The sequence below is a fragment of the Cervus elaphus genome, chromosome 14 (genome assembly GCF_910594005.1).
Source record: "Cervus elaphus chromosome 14, mCerEla1.1, whole genome shotgun sequence".
NCBI classification, from domain to species: domain Eukaryota; kingdom Metazoa; phylum Chordata; class Mammalia; order Artiodactyla; family Cervidae; genus Cervus; species Cervus elaphus.
In genome coordinates, this window is record NC_057828.1 from 46,825,367 (window position 1) to 46,846,356 (window position 20,990).

Sequence of the window (20,990 nt, forward strand, 5' to 3'; positions counted from 1 at the left end):
TTAAGGCATATGTTGATATGGCCGGTATTTGGGGAATCAGATTCCTATCAAGAACTGATAATAGTTAAGTGCAGTTAAGTTGTAGAATTTCTATTACTCTTATCCACAACTCATTCTGTTCTAAAGAAGAGCAAGAGTTGGCATTGTTTATATATTTTGTAATGTGATGAATTACTCTGTATTTTTACTGTGTTTTCTACACAGTTCTGAAATTCTGTAATATTCTTAAAAATGCTTCTTACCTGTTCGTATCATATCATTTGTTTTTAAAAAAAAAAAATCAAAAGTGACAGACCTAGAGAGAAGAAGCAACACATCATATCCATCTGGCTAAAAAAAAGCAATCTAAAACAAAACTGTAAATTACCAATTGCTGAAAATGGCACACGTGTCTCTAGGTAGTTAGTTGTATTGTTAGTCAGTTTGCGCATTGCAGGATAAAGCAGGGAGGAGAATAAAGGGATCTATGCCTTTTTCCCAAGGTCCTATAGATGTGATAAAATTAACTTGAATCAGAAGTGACAGTTTTTCCATTGATAGCATTTGAGAATAAATTTCTCTGTTTTCTGAAGTGAGAACGAAGATTCCTTTTGAGAATGGGGTTGTAACCCTATGCTCCATTTACATTTCAGCCTTTCAGGTTGCATTCGTCAGTTGCTTTTGAAATTTATGTTCTCTCATGCTGCATATTGCCTTGCTTGCATTTTCCAGGTGTTCATAAAGGTCACTAGAGACTAGAACTCTTCAATATATTATTCGTTTACATTGGACAGTAAACTGAGCTTCTGATGCTTTTGTGGTTGTGGAGTATGGGATGAGTATTTTGCTGGTAAGTTTAATTTTTCCTTGAAAACAAAATTGAGACTTGCCAAGGGAACTTGACTTTGAACAGTTTGAATACAGACCTTATTTAATCAGGCAATTCAGTTGCTCTACCATCTTTATCTTGCACTATATGAGATGAAAGCTTAGAAAAAGATACCTGTGGTATTGATTAATCCTGCCAGTGCATGGCCAATAAAATCTTGTTAACAGATGTACCTGCTTCTTGAAGAAGTGCCGTTTCTGCCTTCAGTTCTGCTCAGTATTATCATGGTTATTGTCCATAGATGTGACCTCGATAGTTGCTCTCATACTTTAAAAAATTTAATTTGAAAAGCTCTGAAGATATAGCTTTTCTTCTTTTCCCCTTCCCTGTGTTACTTTCCTTCTGATGATAATGTTCAGGTCTATAAGTCAAAAGGTTCTTTTATAGTCTAGTGGTAGTTACAGGGCAGTGTTAATAATTTATAAATGTCAAGATGAGCCCTCTCTAAGGCCAGTGGTCTAGAGGAAAAGCTTCAACTTTTGTACATATTAGTTAATAACAGTTTGTGTTTTAAATGATACTGCAATAGATTTAATTTGGATGTGCTTTAATATAAACTAGAGCATCACATTCTTTCACCTCCTTCTTTAGAGAAACATGCTAATTAATTTTTCTTATTTTGACACTTATCTTTGGAGCCCTTTGTTTCACAGATTAATGGGTTTCTCGGTAATGACCTTCTTTCCAAGATCTTGACTGATACTTGCTTTAGAGGGGTATTGGAAACCCGATACCGTCTTAATTGCATTCTCTTCTCCTCCTCAGGAGGGTCTGGTCCAGAGGTAAATGAGTTTTTATTTGAGAATCTGTTACACACTGAGCCCTGGTATGTTATCTGTGGTGTGAGGCCCTTACATCATCCTCTGCAGCTCCTTGTAGTAAACAAAGTAAGCTGCTACATTGTAATAGGGACTGCTTTATTCTTGAGTGTGTGACTGGTCCTCTTATCAAGAAGGTAAAAATAGAACATTCTACACCTCCATAGGAATTTATTCTACTTACTGCTGATTTTATATATATATATACACACACACACACACACACACACATATATTTATTCGAGGGTTTCTTTTCTTGATAGATAAACTTGATATTTTTCCTAAGAGTTATTTTTATTTTACAAGGAGACTCTTTGAGAACTGTGAACTTACAGTGGGGTTAACTTACTGGGGCCAGAAGCCAGGTATATCTCAAGTTGTTCAGAGAGGTCACTGCTGATGCCTGCAGGGGGAGCTTTAGGTGACCCTCCATAGGTTTGTGCTGTCCTGTACTTCCCTTCACAGTTTCCTTCTTTCTACCTACAGTTTCCTCATTTTCAGTTTCCAAAATGGAAAATGTACATTCAGCTTATTGGTGTAGCACTTTTTGCTGTGTGTGTCACATATCATTTGACTGCTCCTGGCAGTCTTGGGTACCACTTTGGCCATGGAGAGACCTTAGTGCTGAGAAAAAGTTACCAATGCTGCCCTCATTGCTGATGAATGATAGCAGCTAGGTAATTACGTGTAAGAATCCTTCTTTAGAAATCTAGACTCTGTTTCTGGGCAATGACCCTGCCTCTCCTTTTCTGGCTCTACCTACTCTGAGTGTTAATGTGATCAGTCATTATGTGCCAAAAAGTCTGGGGAATCTGCAATAGTCAACTACAGAAAAACATGCTCGCACTGTCAAAATTACCTGGAGCTTATGCTTCCTGCTGTTACACATAAATTTGTTGTTTAGTTGCTAAGTCGTATCCAACTCTTTTGCACCCCCATAAACTGTAGCCCGCTAGGCTCCTCTGTCCGTGGGATTTTCCAGGCAAGAATACTGGAGTGGGTTGCCGTTTCCTTCTCCAGCCAGTCTTCCCAACCTAGGGATCGAATCTTCATCTCCTGCATTGGCAGGTGACTCTTTAACCCCTGAGCCACCAGGGAAGCCCCCCTCCACATACACAGAAGATATTTGTATAGTGTACTGGGTAAACTGGAGATATTTTGGGAATGTCTGTATAGGACTTTGTGAAAAATTCATTATGTGTTTTCCCCCTCATTCTTTCATTGTCAAATATTGACATAATTTTCTTGATAATGCACATATATTTTGAGTCCAGTTAAACCTTTTCACATCAAGTATTTAAAAACAAAATGCTCTCATCCCTTGACCCCCATTTGACTCAGCACTTCTTTAGGACTCAAATTATGACACCAACTAAACATCACTGTATGAAAAGGCAAAAAGATAGGACACTGAAAGATGAACTCCCCAGGTCGGTAGGTGCCCAATATGCTACTGGAGATTAGTGGAGAAATAACTCCAGAAAGGAAATCAGCCCTGAATATTCATTGGAAGGACTGATGTTGAAGCTGAAACTCCAATACTTTGGCTACCTGATGCGAAGAGCTGATTCATTTGAAAAGACCCTGATGCTGGGAAAGATTGAAGGTGGGAGGAGAAGGGGACGACAGAGGATGAAATGGTTGGATGGTATCACTGACTCGATGGGCATGAGTTTGAGTAAACTCCAGGGGTTGGTGATAGACAGGGAGGCCTGGTGGGCTGCAGTCCATGGAGTTGCAGAGTTGGACACAACTGAGCTACTGAACTGAAACATCACTAGTGAGACTGTTAAATCTCACTTTTTTTTCCTTTCTGGAATTGAACTTTTGTTTTGAATTCATATACTTATTTACTATGTTTTTTCTTTTTTTTTCATGCGGAGCCTACAGTATTCAAATTAGGGCCTCAAAAATTTGACTTAAGAAAACTTCTTAAAATCCATTAACTCTCCTTTATTAATTTGCAGGGTGAAATGGGTTCTCCCCTCCCCACCCCGCCCAAGTTCTTTGAAATGGGGTGGGAAGGGGAGAGGGTGTTCCTGTCTTAAATGTCCTCCTGAAGTAGAAACAGGTGAAACTGTAGCAGGCTGGGTTTTATGAAATGCAGCATTTGGTAACATCATTAATATGTAAGTTGTCTGTAGGCAACTGTTGCAGATGTAGAGGGCTTCTCTGTGAATTAAACAGTATGTTGTTTTTACCTCAGGATTTCCAGAAGGTAGTCTGAGACAGTCTTTCCATCATCCTGTCACTGACACTTCACTTCACTGATGTATTTGGTCTGTCTGTAATATCTTAACTTGTTTCTGAGTATTCTCTTTCCAGCTTGACTGTTTCATCTCCTGTAGTTTGTTTCCATATCATCCATTCTCATGGTTGTTGGTGTAGGGATTGCATATAGAAGACTCCCAGGTTTCAATTTCTAGTCCACAGCTTTTTGACCTCTCAACCTGAACCTGCATTTCTGCTTGGATATCTGCTAGGCATCTCAAATGTTCCAAACAGAATTGCAGTTCTCCTTTTTCCTTATTGGTGAAGGAAGTTCTGCTCTTCTGGCTGCTCAGCCCAAATTACGGCCTCCACTCTGCCTCTTCTCTTTGTCTCACGTTGCATGCAGTGTGATAGCAGATTCCCAGGGCTCTTCTTGCACAACCTGCCCACAGTCTGGCCTCTGCTAGCCCCTGAGCGACTGAGACCTGGCCTGAACTCAGAGTTTCCTAACCCCTCAGCAGCCTGAGGGAGTCTGTTCAAATCTAACTCGGATCACTACTTCTCTGTGCCAAAACCCCACAGAGGCTTTTCTTCTTTGTTGTCACTGTTTCAGCCACCTTGGCCTTCTGATGATGTTTGGATGTGCCCAGCATGCACATTTCAGACATCTGTACTTACTTTTCTCTCTGCTTGAAATGCCTTCCCCCAGATAACCACGTTTACTGCTGCCTTACTTCCTTTAGGTCAAATGACCCCTTATCATTGATTACCTGGAATAAATCCACAGCCTCCTATTCCCTTTTGCCCAACTTTGTTTTTCTCCATAGCACTCAACACTCATCACCAGCTAATATACTGTATATTTTCTTGTCGTGTGTTGTCTGTCCCCTCCCCTACTGTACTGTAAGCCTCTGTGGTTAGAGATTGTGTGTGTTCTGGTTGTGCATGTGTCTGTAGCTCCTGTGGCAGTGCTTGGCACCTAGTAGGTGCTTAATAAATATTTATTGAATGGAGGAATTCACAGCAACTTTGGACATTGGTGTTTCTTTGATGATCAGCGTTAGAACTACAGCATTTAAGTGTTATGGACCAGTGTCCCCACCCTCCCTGGTCACTACCTGGTCACTTGCTAGTTCTTGAATTGAATAATTCAAGATGCCAAGAACTAGTGACTCTTTTGCTTTTCTCTTTGAAAGACATCAGGTTAACAAAGATGGCAGGGTAACACATTTGGTCAACCAAGAGCACATCATGCGCAGTTAGAACAGCTCAGTCCAGGAAAATGGCACACTGACTTTTGGTTTAGATTTACGATTTTGGTCAGAGCTACTTTTCCTTTTCATCTGAGATTCAGATTTTAAGTGTTTTTAGAAGGACTGCTCTGGTAGGTTTTATAGTTTTATTTTTCCCCTGATATAATTTGTACCCATGGATTAGAAGTGTATTATGAATGCTTTTGGCTCTTCATATATGTGTGAAGTGTAATTGTATTAAGTTAAGTATAAAATCCACCCTGTCATTTCCTTTCATCAGCCTCTGAGGGTTTATGTGCCATGGTTGCAAATTAACTCAGAATCTGGGGGCTCTGCAAACTGAAAGAACCCTGTCCAATTTATCTGCTTTGGAACATGTTGTACAGAGGTAGTAAGCCTGACCAAGCATTCCTGCATATTAAAGATTACTATGGTCCAAGGAAGTTTCTCTTTCATTCTCAGTGTTACATGAAATAAAACTTCTTCTTTGTGTTTAATTAACCCCTCTGCTTTTACAGCATTAAGAGGGTGTTTTTCTCAATTGCAGAGGTGGAGCCAACCCTTGTGAATTTTATAGCTAGGTGCATTTTTTTTTTTTAAGCTATAGCAAGGCCTGAGCTGTTGTTTTTTTTTTAGTAACTTTGTAATGTTACTGTTTGTGTGTGTTTGTGTTTTAACTGATGTAATGAAATATAATTCACATAATTCACATAATTTACCCATTTAAAGTGTACAATTTAATGGCTTTTCATATTTTTGCAGGTACATGCAGGCATCACCATAATCAATTCTAGAACTTTTATATCCTCTCCAAATGAAACTCATAACCATAGCAAACCCCACCCCCACCTCCAGGTCTGCTTTCTGTCCCCATGGATTTGTCTTCTCCGGACATTCTATATACGTGGGATTATACAGTGTGTGGTCTTCTGTGACTGGCACTTTTCACGTCACATAGTGCTTCCCAGGCTTACTCATACTGTAGCATAGATCAGTATTTCCTTTCTTGTTCTTGTTGGATAATGTTCTGTTTTATGGATATACTATATTTTACTTATCCATCTACTTGACTTTTATGTTTTTCTTTTATCCATTTGGTTTTCTATCTGTGGCCATGCTTTGAGAGAGTGTGTGCTAAGTCATTTCAGTCATGTCCGTCCAACTCTACAACACCGTGGACTCTAGCCTGCCAAGCTCCTCTGTCCATGGGATTCTCCAGGCAAGAATACTGGAGTGGGAAGCCGTTTCTTTCACCAGGGGATCTTCCTGACCCAGGGATTGTCTCCTGCATTGACAGGCGGGTTCTTTATCACTAGCGCCCCCAGGGAAGCCCTTGAGAGCGTGAGTTCAGGATTTTTTCGTCTTTCCCACTAGGGGCTTGGCTTCATGGGCATTTGTTTCTTGGCATCGAGGGCACCCGTTTTTCTCAGTTAGTTGTGTACGAACAGAAGCATCCATTCGGCCCCAGGACCAGAGCAGGTCTCCACTTGAGTAATAGTACTCTTGATAACCTTCAGGGCTTGCCAGGAAGCATCAAGATTTTCAGAATATTTACTTCTGTTTTCCTAATTCACCTTCACACATCTGTGTAATTTCTATGTCAGGAAGAGTCCAGTTTATTTCAGAGAATGAAGAACATGCCATATTATATAGTTTTCATAACAATGTTCGCTTATGGATTCAATATTGGTCAAGCATAATTCTGAATAAAGCAGCACAGCTGCTTAACCCTTACAAATCTCTATGATCAACCAACAGTTTTATTCGTTTAAAGCAGCAGTTCTCAACTGTGAACAGCTTTGCCCCACCCTCCCCCCCATCCCAGAGACTGTGTGGCAGTATTTGGAGATATTCTTTTTTGTCCTAATTGGAGCAGTGGGTTGTGCTACTAGAGTCTGTGTGAGTGGAGACTAGGGATAATTCACAGGGCAGGCAACCCCCTGCCCTCCCTTCCCCCAATAATCTGGCTGAAAATGTTAATTGTACCACCGTTGAGAAGCCATGGTTTTAGAGTAAGCTGTGAGTATTCCTTAACTACATAATAGAAGAGACACAACTATAGGCAACATGTAAGGCAAAATATTTCGTATGTAATTAGGAAAAACTTCACTTTTTAACAGTATAGAAATCAGTTGCTTGTGTGGATCAATTTGTGTGTTCTTTAAAGAAAGGGAGGGTTTTTAATTTTATAAGGTGGGGTATGCGGGGGAAGCCACTTGGGCATCTCATCTTTGGGAATTCCTTACTGTTGCTTCAAATAAAAAGATTATGTGTTGTTTGTTATCTAATTGGGTTGTTGATCATAACCTGGCGTTTTGCTGTTCTGGGTACTTTCCCCACCTTTGCAGGTTGTATGTTTTGTTGTTATTGTGTCTTTTTGGAAGAAGTTAAGATACTTGTCAGAGTTCACCAATCTTAATTCTGTTTTTTCCCCATAGTCTTCTCAGGGAGTTGAAGAAGAGCTGCTCTAAGCATTATACCCACTTGTGATTAAGGCGTGTTCATTCTGGGCTTCCTTCTGTTTTGATAACACAAAGGCTGCGCTCTGTATTTGACTAATGCGTCCCATCTTGGTGATTTAGGTTCTCTTAATAAAACGTGTTCCAGGAATGAGTATTTCAACTCACTGAATATTTAAACGGATCGAGTTTAAATATTTACTACCCCCATATGTAGAGAATCTTTGGAGGTGCACATACAGCTGTTTGCTTGTAAATGGTTGAATTTGTTCGGGTGGGAGAACTTCACACTGGTTTATTTTCATGTGGGAGAACTGCTCTCAGGACCACATCTGTCTCAGGTAAAACCCTCTGACTTCTGCGTGGGCTCCCAGATCTGCTGACCTCCTGTTTCCCATGCATCTCTGTCAGTGATTCCCTGGCCTATTTTGAAATGTTCTCTGCAGCAGCTTGCTGTTGATGAGTTCTTATCCAGGGAGTCAAGTGTTAGAGTGACCTTTCCTTTCCAGAGCAAAAGTCAGTCCATTTTCATTCCCAGGCTGTTGGTATGAAAGGGACAGGAAGAAAACATTGATTTTCCTTTGAAAGCATTCACCCAGCTGCCGCCTTCTTTCTGCATGTTCTGCTGCCTGCGGCCCCGCAGAGTGGGTAAATCACTGAGGTCTTGTATACTTGGACCAATCTGTTTTGTTCCTAAAGGAGAAAGTAAGAACATTTATTGAGGCACAATAAATGTAGAAATGGCAAAGGCAGAAGTTCTAGAGGATCTTGGTTCCTAATTTATACTTTTGGAGGTAGTAGATTTGAAAGCAAACTTGTTGGAATGGCACAACAGCTCTTGATCTCCTGTCAGATGAGATGAGTGTTGCCCAAAATGCTATTTTCATCTTAAGAGTCTTAGCAAGTGTATTGGCTTACTTGGCTTTTAAGGCTGTGTAATTGAAGGCAGTAATTGAAGGTAGCCTTGTGGTTAAGAGGATGGGCTCTAAGTCCGCACTCTGGGTCTAACACAGAGCTGGGTGACTTGGGTCTCCTTGCTCAGCCTCTCAGTGCTTGCTTTTGCACAGGGAAGACGCACACAGCAACAGCATCTACTGAATAGAGCTACAGCTAGGGTGGTCATGTGACCTGCTTTTATGTTTTTCCTGAGCAATTATTAATCTTTCTGCTCTCAGATGTGTCCCAGTTTGGATGATAAATTGTATTCTCATTCTCACTATAGTGAAGATTGAATGGATTAATGTGTGAAATGCTCAGCGCATAGTAAGTGCTCAGTGAGTATTAGCCACTTTATTGTTTTAGGAGCCTCTATTATACGTTCCCTCTCCCTCTCTACATAAGCTTGCTCCTGCTAGTTTTACCCTGTGTCTGCCATCAAGGACAAGGATTCAGTCACTGTTTTTGCCTAATCTGTAACATTTCCTCCTCCTTTTGGCTCCTTCCTGTTCATGGTTTATAAGCCAGCTCAAGCAGCCCCTCAGTTAATCACTCATGGAATACTTTGTTTCCCAAATCAACGGTCTCATCATAATGCCCTCTTAATTGCCCCAGCTTATGTGTCAGAGAGGGGAGAGAAAAGTAATTTATTACTAGCCTGTATGTGCCAGGTGGTGAGTTAGGATCTGAGAGTACAACACAGGGCAAAAATAGTCAGGGTCAGCCCCTCATGGAACTTCTAGCTTAGAGGTGGAGGCAGATGTTAGTCAAATCACACAAAGAAATGTGAAGTTACAGTGGTGGAAAGTGCTGCAAGGGGATTTAATCTAGTCCTCTTGGGCAAGAAAGGCCATCCTGGGGAAGTTGCTATTGCACTGGACCTGAAGGAAGAGTAGGAGATACCTAGACCAGGAGAGGAGAAGAGCATCACAGACAGAAGGAAGGACTGGAGCTATCTCACTCCAGGTGGGGGAGTGTGTTCAGGGAACCTCGGGGAAGGCAGTGGGGTCAGGCAAAGTGTAGGAAGTGGGTGGGGGTGAGGCCAGATAGAAAGATAAGGGCAGAAAGAAAGGATCAAGGCGAGGATTTGTTTGTTGTTGCTGTTAGGCTTTTCTCTAGTTGTGGTGAGCAGGGGCTGCTCTTTGTTGCAGTGTGTGGACGTCTCATTATGGTGACTCTCTTGTTGCGGAGCAGGGACTAGTTGTCTCACAGCGTGTGGGATCTTAATTCCTAGACCAGGGATTGAACCCATGTCCCCTGCATTGGGTTTTGAGTTTCTAGTTAACAGTCCCAGATTTGGGTTTTAGTTAGTAGAAGTGACAAGTCACTGAGTAATTTTAAGGTGAGGATTGACCTAGTCACATTAACCTTTTGAAAGCAGAGACCTGGCTGCAGTGTAAAAAGAGAATTGTGAGGATTCAGAGGAGTGGATTTGAAGAGGAGCCAATTTGAAGTGGTACAGGAAGGGTACACTAGTAGCTTTTTGACTAAGGTTGGGGTTGCTCCCAAGTAGCTGCGTTTGAGAGAAATTTATAAGGTGACAGTGTCATGCTTTGTTGATGGTGGAGGCACTGAACATGAGGCTTTGGTGTCCAGCTTGCCCAATAGGATGGGCAGGGGCACCAGTCATAAGACAGATCATGTGGGACCAGAGCCTGCTTTGGTTTTGATATGTTGGGGTACCTTTGAGACATCCCAGAGGAGACTTCAGGTGGGCAGTTTTCACAGACACCTGCCTCTGCAGAAGTTTGGTAGGCATGTTCATTTGTGGATTGCCTGTGTGGACGTGATACCTGAGTGCTGACGGACACAATGAGATGGACTGGGATACAGTGGAGGATGAGAAAAGAGGGCTCTGCACAGTGCCTTGAGAACTACTCCAGGAATGGTAGGTCCAGTACTAGAGGTGGAGGAACAGTGGAACAGACTCCAGGAGATGACTGTGCCGGGAATGCCCGAAGACAAGAGCCTTTCTGGAAGGAGGTGGTGTGATTAACCCTGTCAGAGGATGCCTGATAGTCACATGATGAGAAGGATGAAAACTCTAGTGGATTTGATGTAAAGAGGAGATTGCGTCGATAGAAGTTGTTCCAGTGACTATTATACTGTAGTCATGCTCCTTGTCAGTCAGTGGAGAAGGGACACAAGTTAACAGCAGGTGCCAGTGGTGGGTCAGTGAGGGCCATTTTACAGGCAGGGTGGGAAACAGTGAGGGGCTGGACTTTGGGTGGGTCTGGGAGCTTCCTGGAGTTGGGCAGCAGGAATCCAGAGGCCCTAAGAGTGAGTAGAGATTAGGCCAACAAAGGGGAAGGGTCAGCTGGAGCATTCGAGAAGGGTGAGGTGGGCTGGGGAGGAGCAGGGGTGTCAGGACAGGAAGGCCTCTGTGCTCTTTGAAAAGGAATGGTGGGCACTTAGCTGTTCATTATGTGGTGAATTGTATGGTGTGTGAATTATAGCTCAATAAAGCTATTTTTTAAAAAGAACTAGTGGAGGGTCAGATGCTTGGCTGGCTGCATTGGAGGATGAATTGGAAGGAAGGAAAAAACAAAATTTTGTAGTCACAGAGACCAGTTAGAAGGCAGTTGTAGTTATCTGTGTGAAAGACGGTGATGGCTTGAAATAGGCACTTTCTGCGTCAGTTGGAGCAGTGGATGAATTACAGTTATTCAGGAGGTGATTGGTAGACCCTGAGAGCTGAGCAAAATGCCTAGTGCATGGTTGGTTGGGTATTTGACAAACGTTAGCATTTGTTGCTGTGGTTGAATGAGGAAGAATTAATTGGATTCACTAACTGCATTTGGTGTGAGGGTCAAGTGTCCTCCTGAATCTGGCTTGAGCAGCTGAAATGAGTAGAACCCAGGGATCGGGCACTCAGGTGGGACAAGCAAGTTTTCAGTGCTAAGTGGGTTTCACATGATCCAAAAAGAGATATTTTAGAATTCTTTACTTCACTTGTGGTCAGTTTTACATGATTTGTTTCTTAATCATGTAATAGAATCACCCTCCTCCCTTGTAGGAAATAAATTCTTGAGGGTAAGGGTGATGTTTGGCTATGTGTTTATATGTTGCATAGTACAACATATGATTGGGTATTATCTGATGTAGTCGAGAATAAGTCATGACTGACCTAGGTATATACTATTGATAGTTTACATTTATAAAGCATTTTGCAATCTCTTAAGTGTATTTTCTGTGTATGCATATACTTAATTCTCACAGCAGCTCTGTGAATAGCTAGTTATTATTCCTTGTTGTTGTTTTTTAGTTGCCAAGTCATGTCTGACTCTTTTGTGACCCCATGGACTGTAATCCGCCAGGCTCCTCTGTCCATGGGATTTCCCAGGCAAGAATACTGGAGTGGGTTGCTATTTCCTTCTCCAGGGAATCTTCCTGACTCAGGTCTCCTGCACTGCAGGCGGATTCTGTACCATTGAGCCACCTGGGAAGCCCAGTTATTATCCCAGCCTTACAACAGTGAAGCTGACTCAGAGAGAGAGAGCGATTTCCCCAAGGCACTAGCCCTGGCAGTGCCAAAGCATGAACCTTTGCTTCTCAGTCCACTGTGCTTGCAATTCTACAAGGGGCCAAACCTCCTGGGACCGCTGAAATAGTGACAAGAAGTGGTTTCCTTAAATGAGATTTGGGCCCTGAGCATGATTGAAATTTGAGTACTTTATCCAGATTGCTTCTGGTAAGTAGTGTAAGGTGTTTGTATGTGGTTGTTGGCTTCATTTTGAAGAGGCAAATGATGTTTGTGTAGAGGTTTATTTAAGTAACCTGAAACAATGAAGAATAGTTCTGTATCACTGACTGTTGAATGAATGCCTTTAACACTGATTAGATTACACTGAAACTAAGCCAGCCTACCAAATTTTATCAGTTAAGATAAAATCAAGTGCAATCTGATGAATCTGGAAACTAGTGAGAGGACTATACATTTATTTTTATAAAAAATCAGTCCTCTTTCTCATGTCACTCCAACCCCTCTGGCTTCCTGAGTTTTGAACGTACCTGAATCACTCCAGCCTCTGGACATTTGCAGTTGCTTCCTCTGTGCTGCAGTGATCTCCGTATCTCCTCTGTACTCTTAACTCAGGACAAAGCTGCCTCGCTGACCATTGTTTAAAATTGCAGTCCTCTTATACTCCCTTGTTCCCATTGGACTCCCTACGTAAACTCTTTTAGTATAGTAGATATACATATATGTTTGTGTATATGTTTGTATCTTTCTCCACTTCCTGGAACATCAGGTCCATAGGCCAGGGATGTTTGTATGTGGTTCTCAGCTATTTTCCCCACACGTGGACACATAACTAGCACACTGGGCATTCAACACACTAGCATCGTGGGCATTCAGTTGACATTTGTTCAGTGAATAGATGAAGATTGTTTTGAACCTAAAATGTCTTTTAGATTAGAGTTCTCCTTTTGTTAACTGTTAAACTGTCTTTTGCCGTATTTCCTGTTGAACTGGGTTGAGTAATGGATCAACTTGATATTTTCAATATTTTCTTCTTTCTTACTGGGGAAGAGTACCTTCTGTTTGGGTGGGAGAGATTAAAATGAGTTTGTTTCCCTAACGTGTCTGTGCTAATTATCAGCAAGGATATACGTAGGAAAAGTTGGCTTCTGTGAAGATATAGATTGTAACCTGAGCAGTAGGTTGACATCAGGTCAGGTGGGTTCACCTAGGCGAGGGCTGCTTCAGACTCCACTACAGATGCTCTCTTCTTAGTTCCCCTTCTGTAGCCTGAAAAGTGGGGGGATGACTCCTGTTTGGTTCACATCACTGAGTAGTAGACAGAATCCAGTGAGATCCTGGCAGGGACCTGCTCTGTGAACCCCTTGCTGTTACACAGTGAAGACTCTGTAGTGTTACCTACTGAGGAGAACATTTCTAGTGTCCTGAGGTGACAGTTACCTTTCTCAGCGCCACTGGATCCCTTACCTCAGATGTTGCATTGTTGTTGCATGTTGGTCATTTTATAAGTGAAGCTCAGAAAAATGATGATTACTGTGGTAAATGCAGAGGGAAAAAAAAATCCCCACTGTGCTATATTTCAGAGACAAATGTGAACAGAAGTTGAATTGACTTTAGCTTTGGATTATCAGTATTCTTAGTTGTCTGAAAGTTAGACACACACACACACACTCACACACACACAGGGTTTCATTTTGTGGATGCTTTATCTACCGATTACTGATTTTTTTCTTGCTAACTCTTAGCAGAAACAACTCAAAGTTTTTTGTAAGTAGAAGTACACTATATGATTTTGTAGGGAGTTATGTTGAATGTACAATTTGGACTTACCGCTTTTTTTTTTTTCTGTTTCAAGTGCTGAAATAATATTTTTACACAGTTTTCTGGAGCAGTTATCTTGTTAACCCTGGGGAAATGATGTTTTCTTGAACTTCCCTGAAGTATGTCTGTCCTGAACTGAATCTGAGAGTCTTTCAGCCTAAACTCGTTGTTCTTTTTAGACTCTCAGGAGACCTTGGTATGTTTTCAATGTCAAAGAGAAATGTTTTAACAACCATGTTAGCTGATGGTTTTCTTTCTTGCATGATTGGCTTGTTCGGGCTCTAAACTTAAGCCCAGTGGAGAAAGTAATATGTCTCTTTGTGTATTTTCAATTGCTAACACTAGCGGCCTCCAGGGACTTGGGGGTTTATTACTGTCTGCTTAGCAGATGATTCATTGAAGCAGAACTTTTGTAGGCAGTAGAATAATTTTTCATTTTCTGGAAATATGTTTAGAAAATTGAAATCCTATCTGAGAGTGCATTTCCTCTGTAGAAGGAAGCAATTTAGGTTTGTGCTCCATACTTTCACACTTCTGACTTTGCTTATAGATTGTTGGCATTATTGCTCCTTCATGGGTCTCTCTCCCAAAGGTGGTTGTTAACTTATTTTTTTTTTTCCCCTGAATGCCTAAGGATGTTTGAAGTGCTAATGGGAAGGTCTCTTCTGGTATCAAGTTTGACCTAAGAGGTTTGGAGAGAGTACATGATAATGTTTACGGCTTTGGCATGACCAAAGAGCATTTTCTCTGCATTTGAGGCAGGTAATTACAAACTGACTTGTTTGTTGTTGTCTGAGTAAAGAGGACAGTCTTTTGTTTGTTTGCATGTAATGTTCCTATCTGGCCTGAGTAGCACAAGAAACAGATGGTTCTCCTGTTGACCAGTTGTCTTTTTGCATTGGAGCATCGAGGGATGGGACCATGGGCTGTTCCTTGTGGTATCTTTACTTCTGAGGCACATAGACAATGTTTGGTACAAACTTGAACAAGTGAGATGAGATGTTGGGGAAGATGATAAAAGATTGCAAAAGAAAAATTACTGGTTATTATGACTGTTCCAAAACTGACTTGTAAATAAAATTTAAAAACTTAAAATTTTTAATAAGAATTGGGTTGGAGTGTGGGGTTCACTCTTCTCATTATATTACTGTTCAAACTTTCCTTTGGGCTTTAGTTTTAGAGAGACATTTAGGGAGACTATTAATAGGGGATATTTGGAAGAATGTATAAACCACCTAATAATCTCTAAAGATGAAAGGTTGTTTTGGGAACCTGTTTGTTTTGTGAAGACAGAGATAATATATCTCTAAGAAACCATTTTTCTTGGAAAATAACTAGAATAATAGACTTAGAAGATGCAGAAAATTGTAATTGAAGGCACAGGAATCTTGCTTTGAGGTTGCTACTTTTGAGTCAATTCTTATGTTTATTCTTGAGAGAAGCTTTGGAAATTTGGAAAAGTGACTAGAAAGAGTCTTCAGAAGACAGTGCACTGTGAGACATCCTAAGACATTTTCCAGGGCTATCCAGATTACTTACTTGTTTTTCCAGGTGGAAATAATTTTTACTATAGTAGGTTCTTTCCCTTTTAAATTAATATTGTGGGTCACAAAACTCCTTTTGTATTTTTGTTGTTCAGTTGCTCAGTTGTGTCCAACTCTTCACGACCCCATGGACTTCAGCATACCAGGCTTCCCTGTCCTTCACTATCTCCCAAAGTTTATTCAAATTCATGTCCATTGAGTCGGTGATGGGGTCTAACCATCTCTAACCATCTCATCTGCCCATGCCTTCTTCTTTTGCCTTCAATCTTCAGTCTTTCCCAGTGATTTGGTTTTCCCCATCAGGTGGCCAAAGTATTGGAGCTTCAGCGTCCATTCTTCCAAAGTGACTATTCAGAGTTATTTCCTTTAGGATTGACTGGTTTGATCTCCTTGAAGTCCAAGGGACTCTCAAGAGTCTTCTCCAGCACCACAATGATTGTACCCCTTATATGTTGTTTACTGGGATACACTTTACTTTTTCATTTTAAAAGGAAAAAACAGTTTGTATACAGAAAGCATCATTTGTCCTTATGCATTCAGATATTGTTCATTATTAGTGTGATAGAAAATCCCAAACCATATGCTAGCTGAGGCCAGCAACTGTTTATGTTTAAATTTTGTATCCCTTGTCCTAACTTTTTTCCTGTGGCCAGTAAGAAGTTTTCAGTGCTAAAGCATGAGTAAGGAAGAGAATCATTGAACAAAATATTATTTTAGGAAAGGAAATATGGGAAAATGTTACAGGAAAACCAATTTCACTCTCTCTTTTTTTCTCCTAGCATTTTTGAAACGTTGGGGTTGTTGGAGTGGTTGGATTTTCCCTGGAATTGAGTGAGAAATTCAGAAGACTGAAGCCCAGGCTTACTGTCTACCTTTCACGGAGGCCCAGCCGTGAGAGGACAGAAGAAGGCACGTGGCGAATCATGACAGCTGACAAAGACAAAGACAAAGACAAAGAGAAGGACCGGGACCGAGATCGGGACCGGGAGAGAGAGAAGCGGGACAAAGTGCGTGAGAGTGAGAACTCAAGGCCCCGCAGGAGCTGTACCCTGGAAGGAGGAGCCAAAAATTACGCCGAGAGTGATCACAGCGAAGACGAGGACAATGACAACAACAGTGCCACCACAGAGGAGTCCACGAAGAAGAACAAAAAGAAGCCCCCGAAAAAAAAATCTCGTTACGAAAGGACAGACACCGGCGAGATAACATCATACATCACGGAGGATGATGTCGTCTATAGACCAGGAGGTGAGGTGCCTTTGGGTCTTTACGGTGTCTATGGTTGAGAAACGGTGTCAGCCTGTGGTTGCTGGTGGACGTGGAACCCAGAAGAGTGGGTAGTGGTCTGGGGCAGGAAAACTCTAGGTAGTCAACAGCTCCAGGCTTCAGTCCGCTGGTGTGCTGGCTCTTTCCTGTGCCCACCTCTGGGCCTGCCCGTGAGGCTATCCTTCTGTCCGTGTCTTCTGCTGCTCATTCTCACACTTCGCCGTCTGCCCAGAACTTTGCCTCTTTTCACGTCCTCCTTTGCCTTTTGTCTTCAGCACAGGTTAGACTGTGGAGAGGCCCTGAAGAGTGGCGTAGACAGTGGGACAAGTCAGCCTTCAAGTTTAGGGGAACGGGTCATTTTACATTGGCTACAGGAGTGACCAGAAGCTAGATAGGCGTTTTTAGTGGCCTTCAGACCAAGGTTTATGCCTCCTGATGATATCCTTTTGCATAGAATTAAGCTTCAGGCCCTCTAATCAATGATAATAGATGAAGCCAACTAACCTGCTTTGTTTTCTAGGAAAGGGACTGTGTCCACTCAGTATATTGAGGTTATTTGTAGCAACTGTTCAGAGAGAGACAGACCCAGCTTGCAGATAAGATGTAGGGAAGCAGGTGGTTCAGAACCTGTTGAACACCAGCAATACCCTCCTTTTTAATTTGATACATTGTGTATATTCGGGTACTTTCCTTACAGAAGTCAGTTTAAAAAAAAAAAACAAAAAAACTGGCTGAAATCAGTTCCTTTGAATTGCTTACAGTGCTGAGGAATGACATGAGTTGCATGAGGTGTAATTAGGTTAGAAGCCTCCCAGTTTGATGTTTTTCTAGGAGCTGGAGATTAAAGAGAGTATGTCATTAACCTGGTACAGTTATTTTGCTGAGCTGTACTGTAGCTGTGCTGAACTTCATATAAAGTACTTGATTTTTTTCCCCATATAGAAATTAGTTTTGAATTTTGAAAAATAATGTTTTCAAACTTACATAGATTAGCTTGTATTCACTATACTTTTTGGCTTATGATTAACTGAGAAGATATTTATGTGATACAGAGTTATCAAAATTGAAGTTTCTGGGGGACATTAGAGCTCTGTTGTGGAGATTTGGTAGTGTGTAGGTTACCGTACTGTCAGGGTCTTTGATTCACCCTTAACATGTTGGACAGTCAAAATGTCTTAGCCACCGAGGAACATATATCAGTATAGACCAACCGCACAGTGATTGCTGCAGACCTGTGTACTTCTAGATCATGAGAAAGGGACAGAATGCATTAACTTCTTTAGATATAGGTTACAGGATGATACCTTAAAAATAAGGGACAATCTCATTTGTTATTGTGTCAGAAGGCTGGCTGTCTTGTGCAGAATTGAGGGCCAGCCTTTCCCAGTGGAGAGTTACTCTTTTTTTCTTTTTTTCCCAAAATGCTTCTCCAAAATACTTGTAGCCCAAAATATATGGGAAGTGCTGCATGTACTGTCCCTTATGTGAGACTGTCATAATTCATGATTTGGAGAAGCACTGCAATTAAGGAAACGTCTTTAACATAAAAAAAAAAAAAACCCAACAACCAAAAACCTGCCATTTCCCCAATTTATGGGGCTGTGGCATCCTGTTTCAGCTGAATATCTCCTTAAGAAAAATCATTTTTGAGAAAAACAAGCTTGTGAACTGTGCACATTCATATTGTGTATTCTACAGGATGGTGGGAAATCTTTTCTTCTTGATGTTTAGAAGACTGTGTGGAGGGAGGTTGGTAATGGCTTATTTTCAAAACAGTAGGTTCTTGTTTTGGGGAGGATCTGTGTACTTAAGGGAGGCAGACATTGTTTCAGTAAATCTGAGGACCTTTATGAAGTGTGAAAAAGATATACAGCCTCTCTGGAAGCTGTTATAAAGGACTGAAAACAACAAAAATGGTTTGAAAATTTTCTGTGGCGCTCTAGCAGAACCACTTGCTGGGAGACACCCCTGTGCCTGGCCGGGGGTTTGCATACTGCCAGGTCCATAGATGTTTGCCTCTTTGGTAAGGAGACGGTCTTTGACCTTCTCAGTGGTTTTGTTTCATTTGGGGTTATTATGCATTTGAAGGTGAATGATTTCTACCAATAGCTTCTTTCTCAGTGGAAGATGTTAAAATATTGCTTCTTTAGGTGTACCCACACTGAAGAATTGGAAGGTAGGTTACTGTGATTAGATTCCCAGGTGGAACTGTTTTTTTTTTCCTCCTTCTCCTTTTCTTTGTCTTTTTTCTCTCTGGTCTTTGTCTTTCTTGGTGCAGAGTACTACAGTAACATCTTCTGTTGGAGATGAAAACCCTTACATACACCCAACTGCAGAGATTCTCTTTCGTTAGTTGTATCTTAAGGGTTTCAGTAGGGACTTTATGGGGCATCATAAGGGATTCTTCAGTGTATCATTAGTTTTTGAGTGATAGACCTTTTATGGGCTTACCTGGTGGCTCAGTGGTAAAAAATCTGCCTGCAGTGTAGAAGTTGCAGGAGACATGGGCTCGATTCCTGGGTCAGGAAAGTCCTCTGGAGGATGAAATGGCATCCCACTACAGTATTCTTGCCTGGAGAATTTCATGGACAGAGGACCCTGGCAAACTCCAGTCCATGGGGTTGAAAGGAGTTAGACACAACTGAGCACAGTGTCTTTTCAGACCTTTTATGCTCATTTGAAATCACAGATAAATTTTTTCATTTTCTGAATTGGTTTCAATACTCAGATTAAGTCTAAATTACAAATACCTCCCAAAATGTCATTAAGAATGAGCCTAGCAGCGAGCAATAACATGAGGATAAAAATAGACTGTTATGTAATATACATGCTTGTCCTTGGGAGATAGTCCTATGTTCATACAGTTCGGTCTGAGAAGAGTGAGGTTTTATTGAGGAAATGAGCACTTAGAATTTGTTGTAGCTAAGGTTTAATCTCATGCTTGGTTACAACCAGTTCTTTTTGATCCTGCTCCTCATCTCTGCAGCTTTATATTGATCTTAGAAGCAAAGCATGATGGACTTTTAGTTACACTGTTCACGTTACCTCTTGCCTCAGGGTCTTTGCACCTGCTGATGCCTCAGGTTAGTCACACCCCCCAACCCCCAACCCAACACACAGACACACTGAACTACTACCCTGCCTTTAGTACTCCATTCCAGGGCCGTCACCTTCCTCCCACGCTCCAATTATCCAGATTTCCTTAATAGGTACAGTCCCGGAGTCATGTATCTTTCCTTCTTGCACTTGTAACAGTAATAATTTTCTGTTTATTTCTGTTACTATTTTAAGATGTCTCTCTCCTCCATAAAGGCACCTGCTCTGTTTTTACTTATCATTGAATTCCTGAGATATACAAGAAGAGTGTACACGTAGCTTGTATTCCATAATGCTTGTTTTTTGTTGTTTGTCTTGGCCTCACTGCATGGCTTGTGGGATCCTAGTTTCCCAACCATGGGCTGAATCCGGGGCCTTGGCAGTGACAGCATGGAGTCCTAACCACTGGACCACCAGGGAAGTCCAGTACTTGATGCATAAATAAGTTTCTGAAATTTTTATTAAAAAATATATTGACTGATGATGTCACAGAATAATGCTTCTGGAAGTCCATTTTGAATAATTTATTTCCCAGTGAATGATTTAACAGGCTTGTTATAAAAACCAAAATCAAAACCTTGTGGAGCTCTGTGTATACTTTGCATCTGTGTCTAATCTAACTTCTGTGTTGTCCATCAGCCATTACTCTACTTCAGAGATGACTGTCACGGTGACAGATTGATTTTTTACACAGCTGTGTGCAGTCAGATTTCTCTTATGGGCCTTTTCAGCATAGAGTATTGGTTTCTAAAGTTTGCTGTGAGTGGCATATAAATTTCTTTCTGCTTTTTTCTTCCTTCTTTTCCCTTGCTTATTGAGATATAACTGATACATGACATTAAGTTTAAGAAAATGTGTAGTTACACAGGGAACTTAATTCAGTCAGGAGGGAAACTGCCATTTGTCACAACATGGATGAACCTGAGTTCATTATGTTAAGTGAAAAAGTAAAGAGAAATACCACACGATCTCTCTAACTTGTGGGATCTAAAAAAACCAAACTCAGAAACAGAGAACAGATCAGTGGTTGTCACACGTGGGGAGGTGGGGGATAAGGAATCAGGGAGGTGGGTGAAGGCAGTCAAAGGGTACAAATTTCCACTTATAAGATGAATAAATTCTGGGGATGTAATGTACAGCATGTGATGGGAGTTAAAAATACTGCTATGTGTATTTGAAAGTTGCTAGGTAAATAGATTAAGTTCACATCACACACACACACACACACACACACACA

At 41.3% G+C, this 20,990-nt stretch overlaps 1 protein-coding gene across 5 annotated transcripts in view; it reads left to right on the forward strand.

The window, feature by feature from the left end:
* Positions 1–20,990, forward strand: part of RERE (arginine-glutamic acid dipeptide repeats) — a 409,293-nt gene that overhangs the window by 130,311 nt on the left and 257,992 nt on the right. For 4 of the 5 annotated variants that reach the window (XM_043924145.1, XM_043924148.1, XM_043924149.1 and 1 more), the window contains exon 2: positions 16,171–16,639. In XM_043924145.1, the coding sequence (XP_043780080.1) occupies positions 16,315–16,639 (325 nt within the window). In that variant the 5' untranslated portion in view covers positions 16,171–16,314. Of the gene's footprint in view, positions 1–711; positions 830–16,170; positions 16,640–20,990 lie in introns of those variants that run through there. The other variant, XM_043924147.1, reaches the window with a different exon arrangement.